The sequence below is a fragment of the Psammomys obesus genome, unplaced genomic scaffold (genome assembly GCF_907164565.1).
Source record: "Psammomys obesus unplaced genomic scaffold, mPsaObe1.curated_primary_1811, whole genome shotgun sequence".
Taxonomy (NCBI): domain Eukaryota; kingdom Metazoa; phylum Chordata; class Mammalia; order Rodentia; family Muridae; genus Psammomys; species Psammomys obesus.
This window is the reverse complement of record NW_026586173.1, coordinates 3,310,568-3,331,081: the sequence shown is the minus strand read 5'-3', so window position 1 is coordinate 3,331,081 and position 20,514 is coordinate 3,310,568. Positions and strand designations below refer to the sequence as shown.

Below are 20,514 nucleotides of genomic sequence, written 5' to 3'. Positions count from 1 at the left end.
TTCTTCATCTGTGTTGAGGGTCTCAGCTCTTTTCCCTCCACCTCTTGCTCAAAGGGAAAGTATTTGACCCTGGCTGCTCCCAATTAAAAGAACAACACGATGGTGCTGAGAATCAGCTTCACCCCAACCTTGCAGCAAAGCCCTGGCCTTGCCCTTAACATGAAACAGCCCTTGCAAGTCAGCCTGAAAAAAGTCATAAAGGGCTTAACAGCATGTTGGTCAGAAGGAAAAAGTTCTCAGCACCATAGAGCTGACAATGTCTGACAAATGGCCTCCCATGGCTTCTACATAGCTAACTAGTACCAATAACCAGTGAGTTCTAGAGGCTGGAACCCCAAAGGAGAAACTGTATTAAAGAAGGAAAAACAGGTCAGCAAACTTTCCATCTCGATCATTTTAAATCTAGATGCCTCCAAGGGTTATTACGGTGTCTGTTACATTTCGACAACATTTAAATTTAACACAACTATAATTTTTGCTTTGGCCCACAGTCTTCCACTCAACTTTGTGTCATAAGCACATCTCATATTTTTACCACAATAACCATTTTAGCACCAGAAAAACTCGCCTTGGGTAGACCTGTTGCTGTTATCAGCATCCTCTTGATCCAGAAAACTTCTGCACTTTCAAAGACTTTCCACACATGTGCTTGTTCTACCTCCTCTCAACTCTGAAAATTCTCTTCTAGCAACCCCCTTTCTGGGAACTTTGCATGTTGTGTGACATCCTCCATAATGTTCACACCTATTCTTGGGAGGGGAGAATCCATAGTTTTTCGATGGCCTCCAAACACCAAACTCTGTTCCCTGCTCCCTCTATAGCTGCTCACACCTTCACCCCTGTCCACACCTTCACTCCTTGTCCAATAGGAGTCTTTCCATGGTTTGATGATGAGCACTGACTGATTCCTCCTGGACCTTGTGAGCAGCAGATATCTGTCTCGTGCTAGTGTTTGAGGTTCAGATTCTTTGGTGACAGAAGGAAAACGTGGGGACTTGGGCATTTATGGGTGGGTCAGAAATTCAGGCCTGGAGGTCACGTGGTCTGAACGGGCTTACAAAGTCCAAATGTCCTTGAACACGGTCCTCACTTGGCACCCGCCATAAAAAACAGTATTACTGAGTCCTTTGTGTAGAGCTCATGGAGGCTTCTGTCATTTCTTCTTCCTTAGGGACCACTCAGCCTTCTGCACAGACAGTGCTGGAGGAGCCTAGAAGTCAGGCTTGAAGGTGCTCTGTGCTGCTGGCCTTGGCTTCCCACACCCACCCTCTCTGTCTACTGTGTCTCCTGCTCTGTGTGGAGCATGGCAGAACTCGGCTCAAAAAATCCTTTGTTTTTTCCTTTCATCAAGCACTTAAAGGCTGAGAAATACAGATCGTTATTAAATGCTAATCATCCAAAAGTCAGAAAAGACGGGGTAGAAAATGGTCCCCTTTTTAGAGTGTTATTTCTTGGACTGACCTCATGTTGCAGCAACTCAGACATGAGGTCATTGCATTGGAGCTAGCGTACTCTCTCCCAGCATTACCAGCTGCCTTAGAGAGGTGGCTAGATAGCCCAGAGGCACCCGTGGAAACTCCCAAATGCATTTTAAAGAACTTTATTTTGAATTTTCCAGCCAGTGTGTGTTGTTCCTGATCCCCACAGAACTCTCTTACACTGAGACTAGGATTGCACTGATAGCAACTGACTGTGCATGGAGATCTAGTACAGGGTGAACCGGCCCAGAGCCTATGAGCCCAGGAAAAGAAGCCGCACGGTGCGGTCTGAGGTCTCAGCATCCAAAGTGGCCTTGAAAACATCAGGCTTTCTCAAGCTTAGCTCTTGCAAAACCTCTGGCAAAATAGGCCATTCATGGAGGAGAGTGCATCCTGCTCTGACCAGCCTCTCTTTGACATGACTGGCTAGCCGAATGCTCTCATGCAGAACGAGCCCACGCCTGCCTTCAGGTGGCTTCAGCTCATCTTTGCAGACCACTGAGAACACCTTCAGCACCTGGGGTTAGCATGAGGATAGCACTTGGCATGCATTTCTGACAGAGAGTTAAGACTGGGTCGCTAGCTTGTTCAAAAGATTTCCTTTCCCTATTTATCAAAATTCGAATGGAACTGGTGGGTGCTCAGTATGAGAAAGCCCCCTGTTGGGTAACTCTTTTTTTTTTTTTTTTAAATTAAGCTTTCCCTCTCCAAAGTTCTGTCTACCATCCAGGCTGTTCTGGGGAAGCTTTCATTGTCTGCTAAGAATCCCATGCCCTGGATACTCTTCTTTTTTCATGGCCGTGGGGGAAGCAGCCATGTAGGATAGGGTTGAGGCGTCCGTCAGAATGACTCCAGGGTGGGGAGAGGAATACATTAGCTCCCACAGCCTTAGATCCTATGTCTACATTCAGAGTTTTTAGCAAGAGCTCCAACCAGAGTTTCTATCTCTGTGCAATATTAGGTAGTGGAAGCTTCTGGAAAAGCCTACCTAGTCTCTGGTGTTATCCTTCCATGTCCCAGTTCCCTGTAGTTTTTCTATTTTTGATTTGCTTTCTTTGACACTCCTGGGTTTGGCCTTTCTCTTGCATGTTTTGCAGGAACCTATGTGACCTTGACATTGTTCCAGTCCTAAGGATATTGTCCCTTGGCATATATCCCCTGTGACTGGTATTAGGTGTCGGCCTTTTCCCTCTGGGTTGCTCTTGGGGCCTAGCAGGCCCTCCCCCAGCCATGAGAGCTCATGGGACACTTACTTTCCCTGAGGTAACTGAGGTGTGACAACAGCACTTCGGTGTTGTAGAGGGAGGTGGCTCGGAGGAAATCCTCCTTGTTCATTTTACACAGTTCCTTGCCATCCATGTTCTGGAAGAAGGAGGTGTCAATCTCCATCAAGCCATATTCCTTTATGGCCCACTCCAGCCATTGTCGAACATGCTCCTGAGTCCACAGTGTGGGGTCTGCAGAAGAGAGATGAGAACAGTCAGCATGAGAGCCTGCCTCTAACAGCCTAGGCTGCTCTCCTCTCTCCCTTTTCCCTCTCTTCCCGTTTGCCTCCCTCCTACATCCTCTCCCTCCTCCTGTACCCCTCTTTTCTTTTCTGATTTCTTTTTTTTTACCTCTCTTTCTTCTATCACCCCTCTGTTCCTTTTCCTTCCTTTCCCTCATCCCTTTTCCCTTTTCTCTTTCTTCATTCACATTATCTTTATTTCCCCCCTTTTCCCTCTTATACCTCTCTCTCCCCCTCTCTTTCATCCTCCCTTCCAGGTGGTTCCCCTCAGAACACCCCATCTCATTCCATGGCATCTGGTACTGCCTGAACCACTTAGCACTGGGAAAGGTTCTTAGCTGCCTCAACATGTACCCTGACAAGATGCTATTTAAAATTTTTGGAGGGCAATTGAAACCTTGGCCTAAGAAATAGTGGGATCAAAATGAAAATAAACAATCCCATAGCACCATTGACCAATGTCTCTGGAAAGGGGAGCCATTTGTCTCTTAATAAGACTATTAGTGAGTACAAGAGGGCACACGGATTCCTCAGACGCTACAGAAGAGAAATTTATACATGCATGCTTTTCCTCTAATTCCATCTGGGCAGCTGGAAAAGCCAATGGTGTTAGTGTTTGTCATAAACCCAATCTGGGTTTCTTTATTTTGGGGGACAGCTGTGTTAAGATTTCTACCAGACCATCCCTAAACATTTTTAGGATATTTAAATACTTAAAAATGAGAAATGGTGCTAGAGATAGAAACCTCTTTAACTGTGAGTGAGCAAGAACAGCACAGGACCCCACTGCTCCCACTTTTTCCTTTTCTCCTTTCTCATTGTTTCCTGAAGCACCTTCTTAGTCTGAGGTGGAAGATGTTATAAGTGATAGGCAACCATAGGAATGGTGGTACATATCAGTAAGCCCTCCACTCAGGAAGCTGAGGCAGGAGGATTGTGTATTTGAGTCCATCTTCTCTCTGTCTCTATCTGTCTCTCTGTCTGTCTGTCTGTCTGTCTGTCTGTCTCTCTCTCTCTCTCTCTCTCACACACACACACACACACAGGTCCATTGGCATGAGAGCCAATGAAACTGTAGGCATCAAAGCAGTAAGTATACAATGGGTTTGTGTTGGTAGTTCAAGGACCCTTGGATAGAGGGTCTGGGATGAATTTACTAGAAAACAGTTGGTATTTTATTGCAGGGCAGCTGGTTGCTCCTGCTTCTGCTTTTCTGCTTGGTCTGTTTCATTTAGCATGTGTATTTAGCAGGAAAGCTCATGCTCCCTTTAAACCAACTCACATTCCTCTCATTCTAGAGCCTGTAAAAGCTCAGGGGAGTCAGTTCTAAATGCTCAGCAATGGCAATGGGGCGGAGGCCAGGTGCTGTGTGGTCTCTAGGGGTTATAAAGGAAACTTTGAGAGGTTGAGAGGGAGTGCTGAGAAAAGCTTGGGGTTCACACATCACAGCTCCTACATGTCTTACTAGGAATTCAAGATGTATCTACATAATGATAGTCCAACTGTGAGATCCTATACCACAGGCCAGCTCCCTATCTGTAACTTTTTTTTTCTATCAAGGGAATCTACAAAATGGCTCTTATTATACCCATTTTAAAGACGGTTAGGGAATATAAAAGTTTTGCCTTAGTAACTACTGGTGGGGTTCCTATAGAGGCCTTCAAAAGACATCACATTGTTGGAGAAGCAGGTCCCTGAGACTCCCCTCAATCTTATCTTGTGAGGATCCTGCCTTAACTCATTTGAAAACTGCAGAGCCTTGTTCCAGAACCCAGAATTCTCCTACCCAAGCCCACTTGTGCATATGTGCATTTGCGCCCTTCAATAAACTTCTGGCTTTGTTTTTATCCCTTTACTTTTTAGAAATCATCAAGCAAGAGCTGTGGATAAATGAAAAATCTTAGAATCCTAAAGAAAGATGTCTGGAAGGAGTTGGATTATGAAGCATATTATTTCACCCATAGCTTCTCCCAGTTTCTTACTTGTGGGAATTTGGTTGACTCCAAGACTGTACATTCAATTTTATGCCTTATATTTTATTTATTTTATTATTTCCTCTCTTTGCTTTGGGCTCCATCACAGCATTAATTCTCTCCCTCTCCAGTACAATGAATTATAAATCTTCCACTCTGGATCATGCTAAACTCTTCCAAATGTATTTCCTGGACAATTTAGCCCTTGTTCCTTTCCCATCTCAATGTGGAAATGGTGATTAACTAGAGCCCTCATTTATACTTGTCTTAAAATCCCATCATAAATTCAATCGGTTGTTCCACTAATGTTTTATTGCCTTGATTTGTGGACTTGCCCAAATGAGACTTTCCCTTGCATCCAGGAGGCTGACCTGGAGGAAGCCAAACTGTCTAAGAGTAATGCTTACAGATCTAGCCTGCAGAAGAGTAACTGAATAGATCCAAAGCTCATGAATTCATTACTCCAAGTGCTTTGAAAGAGCTTGATAAGAATTTATGCTAGTTTTATTTTTGCTGCTATGGTTAAGTCAGTCCACTGAAGACCGATCTTTTGCCAATCCTCTTGAAAACATTTCAACACCATTTAAAGGGTAGAGAGTCAACCAAACAATATGGTCCCCTCTTCCTTCTTCCCATATGCCCTCCATTATGACAAACAAAATGAGATGATGACAATAGCCTGGTTCTGAGGTAATCTCCAATTCCCTAATGGTTCATCCCCTCAAGATTTCCTTCCTGTGCTGCTTTGAGGCTGGAGCAGGCAATTTTGATAGCAAAGTCTTGGCCTGGCCTTGTGGTGTGGAGAGAGTTTCCCACTACTGTTTGTTTCAATAGAATTTTACAGCCTGAAAGTAGGGAGAAGATCCACCTGAGCTCACCATCACCAGCTGGTCTCTTGAGGGTGGTGGCAAATCAATGAGATGAGCTGATAATGCAGTAGAGAAAGCTATTTACATTATACCTGGCACCTGTGAAACAGGCTAAATGAAGCTCTTCTGGCCACGAGTAGGTGGCATGCACCTGTAGTTAGTCCCAGAACTCAGGAGACAAGGGCGGGAGGATTGCTGCAAGGCCCTTCCTGGCTTACACGTGTTCTAGGACAGCATTGCTGCCCAGTGAACCCCTGTCTCAAACAAGCAGTCAAATAAAGACTATGAAGCTCTCCTTGCGATTAGGCCCTATGATTGAAGAAGATGGGGCTCACACAATGTTTAGTCCTATGAGTTACAGAACCATACTCCCCTCAGTCCCTCTTCTTCTGCCCCTATTCCTGCTACCCTTTACACTTTTTCTCATGTGCACATTAGCCCAGAGATCGGAAATGCGCTGTCACACCATGACAGCAGACACAACTTCCTATGGAAACAAACACCAAGGACAGAGGAAGGATGTGCCCATCACAAAATCATCCTCAGACCAACAGACAGATTCCTTCAAACTCTCTCGGAGACATCTAATCGTTCCAAGACAACCGCATTTACATGTTTACAAATGGAAGGATGAAAGTCTCTGGAGAAGATATTTTGGTAAGATTAGTTCTAGCCTCTGCCCCTCAATTCACTTTGTTCAAGCTCTGGACATTCTGCCCCTCCCACCTGGCACCCCCTCTAATTCCCTCCATGTCCAGGTGGCTGAGTATGCTGGGGTTGGCCTACGCAGTGGCTAGCCAATAGGCTGGAGGATTTAACAATAGTTTCTCTCTGTCCTCCCTCCCCCTACTGTAACCAACAGCACCAATACCTAGGAAAAAAAGAGGCTATTTCTACATAATGACATAACTTGTGGCACACACGTGGAGGCGTTTCGTTTGTTAAATATAGTTATTTCTATTTTAAAACCGAAAGAGCTGGCTGTAATTTGGGGAAGGTGGAACCTAACAGAAGCCAGGAAGTACATGCCCGAGGGAAGGGTGGACATGGGTAGCTGCAGCCTTGCCTCTGCTCTTTGGGTTGGTTTCATCCTGGGGGTACCAGGCTACTCATAGAAAATCTGTCTTGTGCTATGTTTGAGAGTGGGGATTCTGAAACCTGCATGCTAGGGTTCTGGTGACATTTGAGGTCCTGCCTCGGATGGTAGCTAGGGAGTCAAGGAAGCTGCACAACTTTCTCTGGTTTCCATTTCCCTGAAGACTAGGGAGGGTGCTAGGTATGGTTTTTCATGTTCCAAGAGACAGGCCCACCCTTCCGCTACAGCCCCTGAATCATGGGAAATGTGGGCACTGGCCAGGCAGCTGGTTCCCAAGGTACCTGCAGGCACAATGACTCTCCGTTCGTTGGTGGTCATGTTGGGAGGAGGAGGGCCATTCTTCTCATCCATGTAGCTGTTATAGTTCATGGGGTTGGTTTCACCTCCGCCCACCAGCTTGTTGCATTTGCTGACACTGCAGTCCACTGGAGACTCCCTGGAGCGCGAGGAGACATAGATCAAAAGAAGTCATCACTAAAGGGATATCTTACTCCAGCCTCGGCAGGGTTGGCCAGTCACCAGAGGCTCCTGGGATAATGACAATGGCAACGAAATCTTATTGCCGTTCTTCGTGCAGAGCCCTGCCTGATTCCGTCATAAACACTCGGTGTCTCCTGATCAAATGTGTTTCAATGGTCCATAGCCCTCCCAGACTGTCTGCAGTGTCCAGTTTCAACCTGATTGTCAGTGACCAACACTTCCCCACCTTCACTAGCCCTTTTCTTACACAGGCCTTTTCCATAGTTGTATAGTACTTTATATCTGCCTCTGCTACAGGCACGTAGCCGAGGTACAACATGAGATGGTCCGTGGGGCTTGTGCCCTATCTCTGCCCTTTCTTCAGATGGTGTCATCACTCGCTGGTCCAGCTATTTCTATTGTACACATATGGTGTTTGCTTTATCTGAATTTCCTGAAAACCCTTCCAGATATGTGGAATAATCATTCTCACATCCTCTTTATGGATATCAAAATGGAAAGGTGTGGTGGCTAGCAAAGGTGGATGCAGAGCTCAGGTCCCCAGTTGGGCTTCTGAATTAAAGTCCACATACAGGAGAGCTGGGCGCTGCAAGGAAGAGGAGTAGAACCCCAGACATATCCTGATCTGTAAAGACTCTTTCAGCATTCTATAGCCCCGAGCAGTAAGTTCACAGAGGAAGAAATATGGGAATGCAACAAGGAAGAAAGCACATCCTGGGCTAAAACAACACATCCCAGTTAGCATCTGATATTTGCAGCATCTGGCACTGAGCAATGGGCCGGAGAGCTGGGCTGACATGCCCGCTGTGGTCAGCTGATGCAGCTGAGTACACACAGAATACTCCACAGATCCCCCGTGACCTTCAGCATAGCACCATGGAGTTCTCAGCGTGCCAAGGGAGGTGCCATCCCGGCTTGCCCAGCTCTCACTCAGTCCTTCCAAGAAGCAAACCATAGCAGAGTCCTAGAGGTGCAGTGGTATGGTAGGGCCAGGCAGCAAGCATCATCTTGGCAGCCTGGGAGGTGGCCAGTTCTCTTGAAAATGCCAAACCAGGAGGGCTTCAGAGCAAGGAGATGAGACAAGGTTTTTATTCCAGCCTGCCAGCTCTGCAAGCTAGCCTCTCCCTATGTTCCTCAGCCTGGCTGCTGCCCTCTGTCACTCTGCTGTCTGTCATTCTATGGTGGGCAGGAACAGATTGAGAGCCCTTAAGGAAGAGGCCTTGTCTGCTAGGGAGTCACCCATTTCCACAGCTAGCAGAGCAGTCACCAGCCCGGGAGGAGGGAGAAGAGCCCAGGGTTCCCAGGAGTCAGGCAGAGCGGGGAGGCCTGAGCACATTCAATAAAGAAAATTAAATGAATTTGTTTCTTAATCTGAAAGGAAAAAAATATTGCAGATCACTTATCATGGCTGGGAGATAAATGCTCCACTGAGATATTAGAAGTCAGACGGTAATTTTTTCCTGATGTCTTACCGAGGAGAACATGGGCTGAAAATGAAAATAAGATGTATAACTTACACATGTTAGAATTTAAGGTTTTACTATTTGCCTACTGTTTTTCCAGGCAGAGAACCAAGAACCAGCCGTCAGAGTCCCGGATTGTTGAAGGTTTAATGTCCCCATGGCAGTCGGAGGGGAGGCAGTAGCACATCAGGGCTTTTCACCAGCGCTCGGCCCTTTGGCTTCTGCTGTTGAAGGACTTGGCTTGAGATGAAGGCACCCCAGTCAGCCCCTGGTGCCTGTGTCTAAGCTGAGCTGGCCCGAGCATGCTGCTATCTCCCAGGAAAGCTGTGTGTGCGCGTGCACACACACTCGCACACACACACACATCTTGCACACACGCAGCACACATACATAACAAAAGCACTCAGACCCTAAACTTTAACTACATCTGTACACACACAAAAACAGTTCGCTATGCTCTACGCACTTTACCACACATCTCACGAGCACAATGTACACGTATATCCATGTACTGCACCACATATATACGTTTCCACAAATATGTGCATGCATACATACTACTTTACACAGTATGTAAACATGTATATACACATACATACATATCAGTGGTCCATCGTACACACACACACACACACACACACACTACAAATGTGTGCATATGTGCTCTAAATACACATCCCTACAGTCATACATACTCTATCACATAAAATACATATATACACTCTACCACCTACATGTTTATGATAGGCATGCATGCAAACATCCATAGTCTATCCCACACATATAGAGAAATGCACACCCTCCACCACAGATATGCGCCTATGTGCTAGTACATACACCACCCCCCTCCCCTTACATCGCCAAAGTCTGGTTGTCTTCCCCAGATTCTTGTCAGATGAGGAACTACCCAAATGCTAGAGAAGCTTGGAGAATTGAGTTGGCCTGAAACCAAGACAGTGAGATTTTCACTGGCTGGTGCGGGTGGAGAGGGCGGATGGCACACACCCTTCCTGTGCAGGGGGCCCAGACAACCAGGTTCAGGGGTAGAAGAGGGGGCTCCCACTTCAAGGTCTCCCGTTTGCGAATATTGGGGATAGGGGTTTTTGAATGTTCTTTTTCATAGGCGCTGCACTTTGGAATGCCTGCATTTAAAATTGGCGTCTTTTCAGGCAGAGGCTAGATCCTCATGAATGCACAAACTAGTGGCCCTTTATGGTTTGGAGCTGTGCGCAGCGGGCATGGGTGGCAAGGTTGCTTCTACTCCTTCGAGTAAAACAAAAATAAAAACAGACAAGAAAGAAAAAAAGCAAAAGAAACGATATGACATAAAACAAGACCTGCATGATAGGGACCAGTGATGAGGCTGCCCTAAGCATGACCAGGAAGCAGGTGCGGAAGAGCTGGGGTCCCCGAGGCTCCATGGCTGGCTGTGCCTGCTCACCAGTGAGTCTCTTTCACTGTGTGGCCTAGCTGTCACCCCTCCTCTAACCTTCTTCCAGTTATACCCTGGAGGCTGGTGACCTCCCTGGCTGTCCCTCCTGGCCTTCTTTGGAATAAGGCCCTTTTCTTGGTTCCAGACCGTTGCCATCAAGGTCTGTAAAGGGACTTCCTTAGAATTAAGGCCTGACACCCACCCAAGACCTTTGCCCTTGCAGAGCTGGCCCTCTTACTCCAGTTCAGGGTGAGAAAGAAAGAAACTATACCTTGCACACTTGCCTTCCTGATTGCCTCCATTCTCTTTGACTCAGCCAGAAAGCACAGCCATAGGTTTGGTGACCACTGCCTGTCCAGGTGAAGTCTAGCATAAAGGCTGCTCTTTAATGAGGCAGCTGGTGCCTGTGAAGAGGGCTTGAGGAAAACAAGAGAGAGGGGAGGCGGGAGCCCTGGCGGGGGAGGAGGTTTGGCCATTCATTTTGCCCCTACGGCTGCTGCTAATTTGTATTGAGACCTGCACTTATAGCAAGCAAGGGGTTGGGGCCCACAGGCAGCTGACTGCACTGGGGCAGGTGACAAGAGGGCTTGAGGCTGTCACAATAGAGCAAGGAGGAAGTGACGGCTTGAGTGTGTAACTCAGAGCATCTCTACCTCAGGCCTGAGGAAGGCCACAGACAGCAGGCCACAGCCTTAAGACATAACCATCCCAGACATAAGCTTCTGTTTCTGTGTGTTTATGGAACACTGCTTTAAAAAAAAAAACCCGCCAGTGGTTCATACAAGTGCCTTCAGACTCCTGAGCAATATAAAGCGAGGCGTGAAACCCTAAGAGGGGTAAAGGGGGATCTCAGACTTCTCCCAAAGAAAGTTTCCCCTTTCACTAAGAGTGCCTGGAGACATGGTGCACAGTCAGATCAAAGATTGGCTGGCTGGCAGTCAGGGACCCCCCAGTACCCACGAAGCTGCCAGGCTCCCTGAGCTGCATGGTTGCCTTGGGGTCTATCCACGTGTCTTTCATGTGTATTGCACACCTGGGGAAACCAGGCTGGCTGCCTTTAGGGTTTCTGTGATAACCATGTGAAGAGGGGTTGGTTACTTTTGATAAGGAAGTGTAATTTCAAGAAAAGAAGCAAAACAAAACAAAAACCACACACAAACCCCACCACCACCACCTTGGCTTTCAACACAAGCGGTATACACTCTACTGGTGCAAGCCTTAGAATTTAGAAATGTGGGAAGGTGCTGGAGACGTGTAAGCGACAGTGTGAAGGAGGCTCATCGCTCGTGAGTGTGGAACAGGGTTCTCTGGGTGCTCAGTGCCTCCTGATGATGCTGGCCAGTCCAGCGCGTCTCAGGGCAAGTGGTGCTAAGTTCAGATCCTGAATGCCAGGTACCTAAAACTAGTTGTAACATTTCTCCCTCACGAACTGATAGTGTTTCCTTCATGCACTGTTTTCTCCAGTTCCCATGGTTGAAACAGGATGCAGCTGAGAGTTATTTGCAGACCACAGCTTGGATCAAGTTTCTGAAGTTTATATCCAACACAGAACCTATGGGCTGTGCTGTTTGGAGGGCAATCCAGAGAACCAGATTCAACCACAACAGGAAGATGAGAAGGGAGACAAAGTTAACCTCCCACAACTCAGGCAACCCAGACCATCTCTCCTGCCTCAGATCTCAGCCCTTCTGCATGACCATTTGACCTTGGCCCAGATGGCTTGCTACTAGGATAAAAGGCAAGAGGGTATTATGGCTTCAGAGACACAAAGTACCTCCTCCTTCCTGATAAGAACACAGACATCTATGGAGCTTCCAATAAGCACAAAGAAGTAACCCAGAAACCCATGCTTCTCAAAAAAAAACATGGTCGGGATGCCCTGTGAATCACTGGGTGGTCTGAAACGTGCTGCTCCAGCCAGGTCCAATCCAAGTAGATTGTCAGTCACATGTTTGAGCCACATGGGTCATTTTCACCTTACTGGTAGGTGCATTCTTAAAGTTAGAGAGAGAGAGAGAGAGAGAGAGAGAGAGGCTGGAGAGATGCCTCAGCAGTTAAAGAGCACTTGTCTTTGCAGAGGACCATGTTTGGCTTGAAACCATCCATAACTTCAATTCCAGGGAATCCGACCCCCATAGGCACACAGGGCTAGTTAGCAGCTACTGTATCACGTGACACCGGCCTAGCTTACAAGCCAAGAACTCCCAAGTTGTCTGCCCTTCTTTGTTTCCTTGTTTGAAGAGTAGGAACATTTACACACCCTCCTCTACATTTTAAAACTTATTTTGTGTCCGTCCATGCATAAACATATATGTGCGGGCGCATGTGTGTCATGGCATGGGTATGGAAATGAGAAGACAGGTCAAAAGAGTTGGTGGTTTCATCCTACCGTGTAGGTTCTGGGGATAGAACTCAGATCTTCAGGCATGGTGCCAGGCATCTTTTCCAGCTGGACCATCTCACTGGCCCTCCCCTACATTTTGTGTAATGATAGGTGGACTTTCTGAAAATTATCAAATCATTTGCAAATCTTGATACCCACCAGAAATAGAAGGCAAGGCCCTACTGAAGATGCCACACATTCTGGTCACAGGACACAGAGAAATAGAGTTGCAACTGAGTTGGGAATTCTCTCCCTGCTGACTGGCATTTGTGGTACCAGAAGGTTCTATGCAGGCTCCTGGTGTGTGTGTGTGTGTGTGTGTGTGTGTGTGTGTGTGTGTGTGTGTGACTCTTCTGTAAGTTATGATTGCTGAACAACACTGACTGGTCAGGTACTACATACCCCCTGGTCCAATAGTTGCATGACTACATGCTGGGTAGCCAGGCACTCTGTGATTGGAACCTATTGCATGAGAGGAGATATATATCTGGTACCATAAATGTGGTCAAACGCTGGTGATGGCTAGTGGGATCTTGGACCCAGTGAGAACATAAGGCTGCTGTTTCCCTAAATGAATTTGTTAACAATCCTAAATATTTATATTTATATCAATGTCAACAGACTAGTGTTGCTTTCAGTCTAGAAAAGAAAGGCTTTTTACAGTGGAGTGATGGTTAGCATCGAGACTCAGACTTCACCAAAGTGCTGAGAGAAAGCATCCCAAAGACATCGATATCACACATGCCCCAATCTTCCAGGAGACTGCAGAAGAGTGGATGGAAGAATGCAAGAGCTGAGGGTTGGGGAGGAATGCCATAAAATCCTAACACAGAGACGCAACATACTAATACAACCACAAAGACCCAGCCGCAATGGATACCGGTGGAAGACTGGACCCTTCAACATTCCTTCAGATAGAGGAGGTGCCCGTGACACTGGCCCATCTGAAGGAGGTATTAACTCAGATTACTGCAGAAGGGAGTGTGATACCCTTCCTGGGGGACCACTTGTAAGAAGAAAGGGTTCAGAGGGAAAGCAAGTGGGATAACGGAAGGCGATGGGGTGACCTTAACCGCAATACGTTCTAAGTATGTGTGACACTATAGAGACTTTAAACATGTGCAACTAAGTACTTTTAATGGTGTGATACAGATAACAAGATAAATGAAGGGTTCAGGATGAGTAATTTAAATGAACTGGCATCTATGAATTCATTTCATTTCTTGTGCTCTCTTTTTCTCTCTCTGCCTTTCTTTGTCTTTCTGTCTCCCCCCTCCTCTGTGTGTGTGTGCCTGTGTGTGTGTGTGTGTGTGTGTGTGTGTGTATTTGTATATGCATGTGTTTCTGAGCTGTGGTGCATGCCTCTGGAGACCAAAGGAAAGTTTTGTGTATCGTTCCTCAGGGACCATTTACCTTTCTGTGACATGGGGTCTGTAGCTCACTTAAATAGGCAAGGCTATCTGTTCAGTGAGCCTCAAAGATGTGCCTCCTCAGGTTCTGGGCTTACTGGTACATACTTCCCTGCCTGGTATTTTTACACTCCACTTCTTTTGTATAGTTAAGTAATAAGTGATATATGGGTAAAGATCCAGAAGAGACCTACAAATTAATGCAGTAAGAATGTTCTCGAAAGAAGGAACTTGGAGAAGATAAGCTGGATAGTGGTGTGCTAGGGAGTCCTGGAGCAGCAGGCATCTGTGTGATGGTGTAGAAGAAGGGAGGAAAGAAGCCAGGAAGAATGTGGGGTAGGTGATGGGACTCCACTAAGGACTATAGGACTTTGCTTAAGGGTTTGAGCAAAAAGGTTACTCTTCTGAAAAGATGGATGACTTCCACTGTGGACCGTTGGGAGGATAGATTTCAGGAAAGGAAGAGAAAGAAGAAAGCATGGATCGCCTCTGCTTAGGAGAGACAGTATGGGCTTGGCAGGCAGGGATAGCTTGATACAGTCTGCAACAAGACCATAGATTTTCCAATACAGGGATCTGGATTTTCAATAAGGGCAGAAGTGCTTTGTGGTTCAGACAATTTGGGAGACATTTCTGAACTGGCCTCATCACAGGAGGGTGCTGGCAGAATGAGATCATGGTGCAGAATATGAGGCACACACAGAGAGGGAGGGGCAGGAAGATGCCTAAAGAACCAGAAAGCTTGGGTTGGCGCCAGCTTGGCCTCTCTTGGCTTTCTTTCTATATAGTAACAGGGTTAGAATATTGGCCTCCTAGGAGATTGGTAGAGAGTAAGGGATACAAGATTGTGGATAAAATGTTTGGTAACTGTACTGTGAGGCTGGACTTACAGGAATCATGGCATAGCCATCATTCTGCGGAAAGAACCGCCAGGGAGGGGATCAAGGCTCAGATCTTCTGAGCTTTCCTAACCCTAGACCCTGGAAAGGTGGCCACAGTCCCGCTTCTTGGTTTTAGTTAATGGCATGGAAGTGTGGCAGGGCTGAGACAGCTGCAAGGAGGAACTCCCTCCCAGCAGCCCCAGCAGCCCTCTCCCTCCTTCTTCTCGCCTCTCTCTGGACTAGTTTCCTCCATGACTCACTTTCACAGTTAAGCCTCCTGGAGATGATGCCTAAGCCTCAATTCTAAGCCCAAATCCTATGAGCTTTGGCTTCCAAAACCCAGCAGACATTTTAATCTAGAGGTTATATCCCTTGCTCACAGAGGACCCTAAAGGGCGCAGGGACATCCATCCCCTAAGGCACTGCCCCTCCCCACCTGCTTGTGGCTCTAACTGCATCTACCTTCCAAATGTCCAGACTCAGCAGCCTCAGCTTTTCTTCTCTCACCTGCTTTGCTTCTGTGTTTATTAAGCCTAAACTCTTGTAATTACCTTTTTGATATGCCCTTTACGCATCTCTCCTGGATTTCTGTAATCATGGCTGTCACCCTAGCCCAGAACTTTGATTTCTTATCTGTACTACTTCAGTAACGTTTTAGCTTTCTGCCTCTCATGTCCCTGATCCCTGCAGGACAATGATTGCCACCTCATCAGCTCTGATTATGTTCAGTGTCATGGCAGAACTGAGGGTCCACCTCTGCCTATGGAGCAAGCTGGTTTCTTAGCCCATCAAACAAGATCTTGTCTTTTGTTTATTTGCTTGCTTTTACTTCCATGTCCTTTTGCTTCCGGCTGAGTGGATTACCAGGGAATTATTGGGTAATGAACAAGGCTAATATTTCCCCTTCTGTGTCTCACTGTACAGTGGTCACTAACACCGTTGGGCACTTTAGAGTCACTGATGGTGTCCTGTGTCCTTTCCCTACAGAAGCACACTCCCCCAAAGCCATTAAGAAGCAGGCATTCTGGCTTGTGGCTTAGACAGGAGGAAGCTGGTACTCAGATGGATTTAGGTAATTCAGCCAAAACATAGAGGCAGGTCCTAAAGCCCGGACTACCTGTTCATGGGCTTATGTGTCTTGCTTCAGTGTTTTCTCTATCCCTGGATTCTCCTTCTCAGTTCCATAAGCGAAGTTCTATCTGGCTCTTCCTAATTCCCTTCACACAAACTTCCCACACATGAAGCTGGCTTCCTGGCACAGCGTCTTTCTCACCACTTCTCCACTTTTACTGGAAGAATGGTTGGGTCATCTTTGCTCTGGTGAGTCCCACCCAGGATCCTGAAACGTGCTCAACAGCACAGGAAGGGCATCTTACCGCTAAGTTATTTTCTCAGAGGGGCTGGACCTGGGCCAGAGCCTGACACCAAACATGCAAGCCTGAGTCTCTGCGCTAGGGTTTTGGGGCCTGACCCTAACTTGGCTTCTGTGGGCTGCACCTGATCCCCGAGAGCCCAGTGAGCTTCCTGATCCTCCTCCACTCACAGCCTTCAATTCTGTAGAAACTGACTAGGAACTGACACATAGTCTCAGGTCAGCCCCAGAGGGCCATCTGCTTGCTATTTTGTGCAGAACTGTCTGACAGTGTGGCCCTGTGAGGAACTGTGCTCAGGTCTCCCCACTTCATCAAGAACAGCTCTGGCAGGCTCACCTGGACCCATTCATGTGGTCATACTCCCTCTTGACGCTGACCCTCACTGGCTGGTTGATCCACTCTTGCTGTGGTGGCAAGGGATTGATTTTGTGGGGCTGCCCGTAGTCAGGACTCCCCGAAGCAGTCATGTCTGCCTTGGGGAGATGGGCTGCTGCTCCGTATGCTGAATCAAAGAGGGACTGGTCGTCACTCACCACTGACAGAGCCTCCTGCAAGAAGGGAGAAGAGACAGAAAGTTCAGTGTCAGTCCTCAAGCAGGCCAGCCGCACCCCTACTCTAAGACATCACATGGCACAGGGCTGGCCATTCATGAAGCTGCAATTGTCCATGGTAATAGATTCACAGTGTCGGGGAGGCTTACCTCTTTGTGGGGCAAAAGGAGTCTGAGCAGTGGAATGGAGGATACTAGAAACAGGTACACTTGTTGAGTGTACAGGCTGGGAGCCCCAAAATGAGAGTAGAGACAGGGGGCCGAACACAGTGGTGGAACAGATGGTACCAGTGTTAGTTCTGGCTTCCAGACATAAACAGCAGCACATGTCACTAGCTGTGTGGCATAGTCAAGTTGTTAGGAGAGATGAAAATGAGCATTTATTTCACAAGTTTAATGCCATGGGGAGCCACCAGAGAGCTTGTCTAGAACCAGGCCACACAGGGAATCAGGGAGCCCAGGAACCTCAGCGAGGTCAATTTCAGTGTCCTGATTGGTAAGCATACACAACTCTTTTGCTGACTTGCTAGATGAATTAAAGGAACAATTCTAGTCCGAGTGTTTGGTGAGAATGCACGGTCGTGTGCTCAGGGCTGGTTAGCAGGTGTAATTATGTCGAGCAGATCTTAGTATTGATGGTTCAGCCAAGTAATTCAAGAGGGAGCACAACTCAATTGTGAAGGAAAGATAGAATAATATATAGGAAATAGTTATACCAACATCAAACCAGAGCAATGCTCCAAAAATACTGGCAATGATGCCCATTAGAATTCAAACAAGGGTTCTGTTGAGTTCTTGTTCTATGCTTGATTCTGTACCCTCTCAAATTCATATGTCAAGTCCCTAGCCCTGTGACTTTACTTGGAAATAAGGCCTTAAAGGGTATGGTTAAGTTGAAAGGAGTATGTGAAGGTGGGCTCTAAACCCAACTGGCTTATTATGATAAGAGATTTGGACACACAAAGACCCTGGGGATGGCTGTATAACAAGGATTGACCATGTAAGGGATGAAGGGAAAATGATTATCTGCAAGCAAGAGCAAGAAGCCTTAGAGGAAGCCAGTGCTGCTGGCACTCTGATGTTGGATTTCCAGTTTTCAGAACCCTGAGCAAATAAATTTATGTTGTTTAAGCCACTTATCCTGTGGTGTGTTACTATGGCAACTTTGCCTTTACTTAAGAACTGAATAATAGATGACAAGACCCCTTCAAATCTTGAGGTTTGCCTACTTTCCCTGCATAACTCATATCTCTGCCTAGAATTTGTTTTTGTTTTTAAATTTGTATTTTAAAAATACAAATACTCCTCTTGGTATGTCTGGGTGTTCTTCATTCAGACCTAATGCCTGCTGGGACCCTTCTGCTTTCACCTGATGCCCCTATAACATCAAGGGAAGGCTATGGCTCTAAGGATCATTTGTAGTTCAGTTATTAGATAAACTCTTTATTCAGTTAAGGTTCTGCTCTGGTTTTATGTCCCTAACAAATTTAAACTTTTACCTGGGCACCTAATATATAACTCCAAATTGAAAAATGTGAAGTCTATGGTCTTCCAGAGGGCTGGGCATGAATCTTTGACATTACTTGGGTGCTACCCAAGATTCATCAGTCTCCTTTTGACAATAAAAATCCAGAACAAACCCCGGGTCTGCTGTAGGAAGAGATGACATTTAAGCAGGTCTCTGCTGTGGGAACAGACTATGCTTCTGATTAGTCATTAGGCAGTCTTGAGAGTTCCAGCAAAATCGTAAAATGGCAGAGTCAAAGAGATCTTAGAGACAAAAGCAGACATGGCGGTGCTGTGGTGAAGGGCAGATAATGCCCGTCATCACTGCCACAAAGACAGGGAGGTCAAAAGCAGAAAAGGGCAGGATTGCTGCCTCACCTAGCCTTGCCCTATCCGCCGTGCCATTTGCAACTTCTCACTACAACCTCGGTACAGTTCTAACTGCTTTCACTGGGGTTACTAAATGCAAACCTTGTTGAAAATAGTCTGAATTCCTGGAGATTTTAACATACATAGACACACAGAGGGAGACACATACACAGACATACACACAGAGGCACACACATAGAGACACACACAGCGCTTCAAACACACATAGACAGAGGGAAACACACACGGACTTCACGTATGCACGGGTGCATGCACATACACGCAGGGAGATTGATTCTATTTACAGTCACTAATAGACAAAGGGCTTCCCCCCATAATAGTGTGGAGAACAGCCTCTGTAGATGAATGAGACTAGAAAGAGAGAGAACGAAGTAAAAAGGTGTCTGTCCTGTTTGGCTTTCGGACTGAATCTGAAAATCAGCCTAGTTAGGATAAGTTGTCAATAGCAATACAGTAAAATATTTGGGGAAATGCGGTGCCATACAATCTAATTTAGGGCTCATTTGTAAAAACTACAGTCGGGGTGAACATTCTTGGCAAGTCTTCAAGGAAATAAGACCTCTTTGTAATGCAAGCCTTGGACCATGATATCAGTGCTCTCCCTCTGTTATCTGCAGAGCAGTTTAGAGAGGGCTCCTCGCCGTCACTGTCCATTCTGAAAGAGGGAGAGCACTGATATCAATGATGGAAACAGGAGAGTGGAAGGGTACAAAGAAGGGAACTGGTGCTAGGCCATGGTGGCAGACCCTTATGTCACTGCTGGGGGCTGACAGAAGTCACTATGGATAACGAGATGAGGTACCACAGAGCAGCTGCAGCAGGTGAGAGTCACCGCAGCCAGGGGGCATTTCCACTTTCCCTAGCAGCCGTGTCTCCTGAGCAGATGTTGCTACTTAATGTGTGCTTTAGAAAGCTCTTTATTTGAACATTAAAACTTTAAATGTTTAAACTCAAAACTATTATGCATACTCCAGTCCTTACTTATAGGAATAAGCATCATGCCGAAGTCTAGGCACTTTCCGTGATGAGATGCTGGTAAGCGTCTGTCTTTGGCATAGCAGACCAAATATAAAATGAACATCAATGGGGTAATTCACTGCTGTTCTTGGTTTCTAATGGGTGTGCTTCTCCTGTGAACTTGGAACACTGATGATTTCACTCAAAAAACACAGGTCATTCTGAAAAAAAAAAAGACCTATTGGGTCCATGTTGCTTAAAAATAGCTTCCTTACCCCTGTGTGATACTCAGCTATAAAAATTATTTTTTTCCTCTTTATCATTTATTACAATTTGTTCAATTTGTATCCTGGCTGTGCCCCCCCCTTGTCTTCTTCCAAACCCACCCTCCCTCCCTCTTTTCCTCCCATACCCCTCCCCTAGTCCACTGATAGGAGAGGTCCTCTTCCCCTTCTATCTGACCCTAGCCTATCAGGTCTCATCAGGACTGGTTGCATTGTCTTCCTCAGTGGCCTGGCAAGGCTGCACACACCAGGGGGAGGTGATCAGAGAGCCTGCCACTGAGTTCATGCCAGAGACATCCCTGCTCCCCTTACTAGGGAAACCACTTGGAGACTCAGTCTATGGGTTACATCTGAGCTGGGGTTTTAGGTCCTCTCCATGCATGGTCCTTGGTTGGTGTATCATTCTCTTCAGGGCCCCCAGGGCTCAGTTTTCTTTCTTTCTTTCTTTCTTTCTTTCTTTCTTTCTTTCTTTCTTTCTTTCTT

General features: G+C 46.5%; 1 protein-coding gene across 1 annotated transcript in view; it reads right to left on the bottom strand.

Annotated features, from left to right (window-relative positions):
• Nucleotides 1-20,514, bottom strand: part of Fli1 (Fli-1 proto-oncogene, ETS transcription factor) — a 115,982-nt gene that overhangs the window by 35,008 nt on the left and 60,460 nt on the right. The window contains exons 2-4 of the mRNA XM_055601445.1: nucleotides 16,681-16,892; nucleotides 7,205-7,359; nucleotides 2,732-2,935 (exon numbers count right to left, since the gene is read on the bottom strand). Coding sequence (XP_055457420.1) covers nucleotides 2,732-2,935; nucleotides 7,205-7,359; nucleotides 16,681-16,892 — 571 coding nt within the window. The remainder of the gene's footprint in view (nucleotides 1-2,731; nucleotides 2,936-7,204; nucleotides 7,360-16,680; nucleotides 16,893-20,514) is intronic.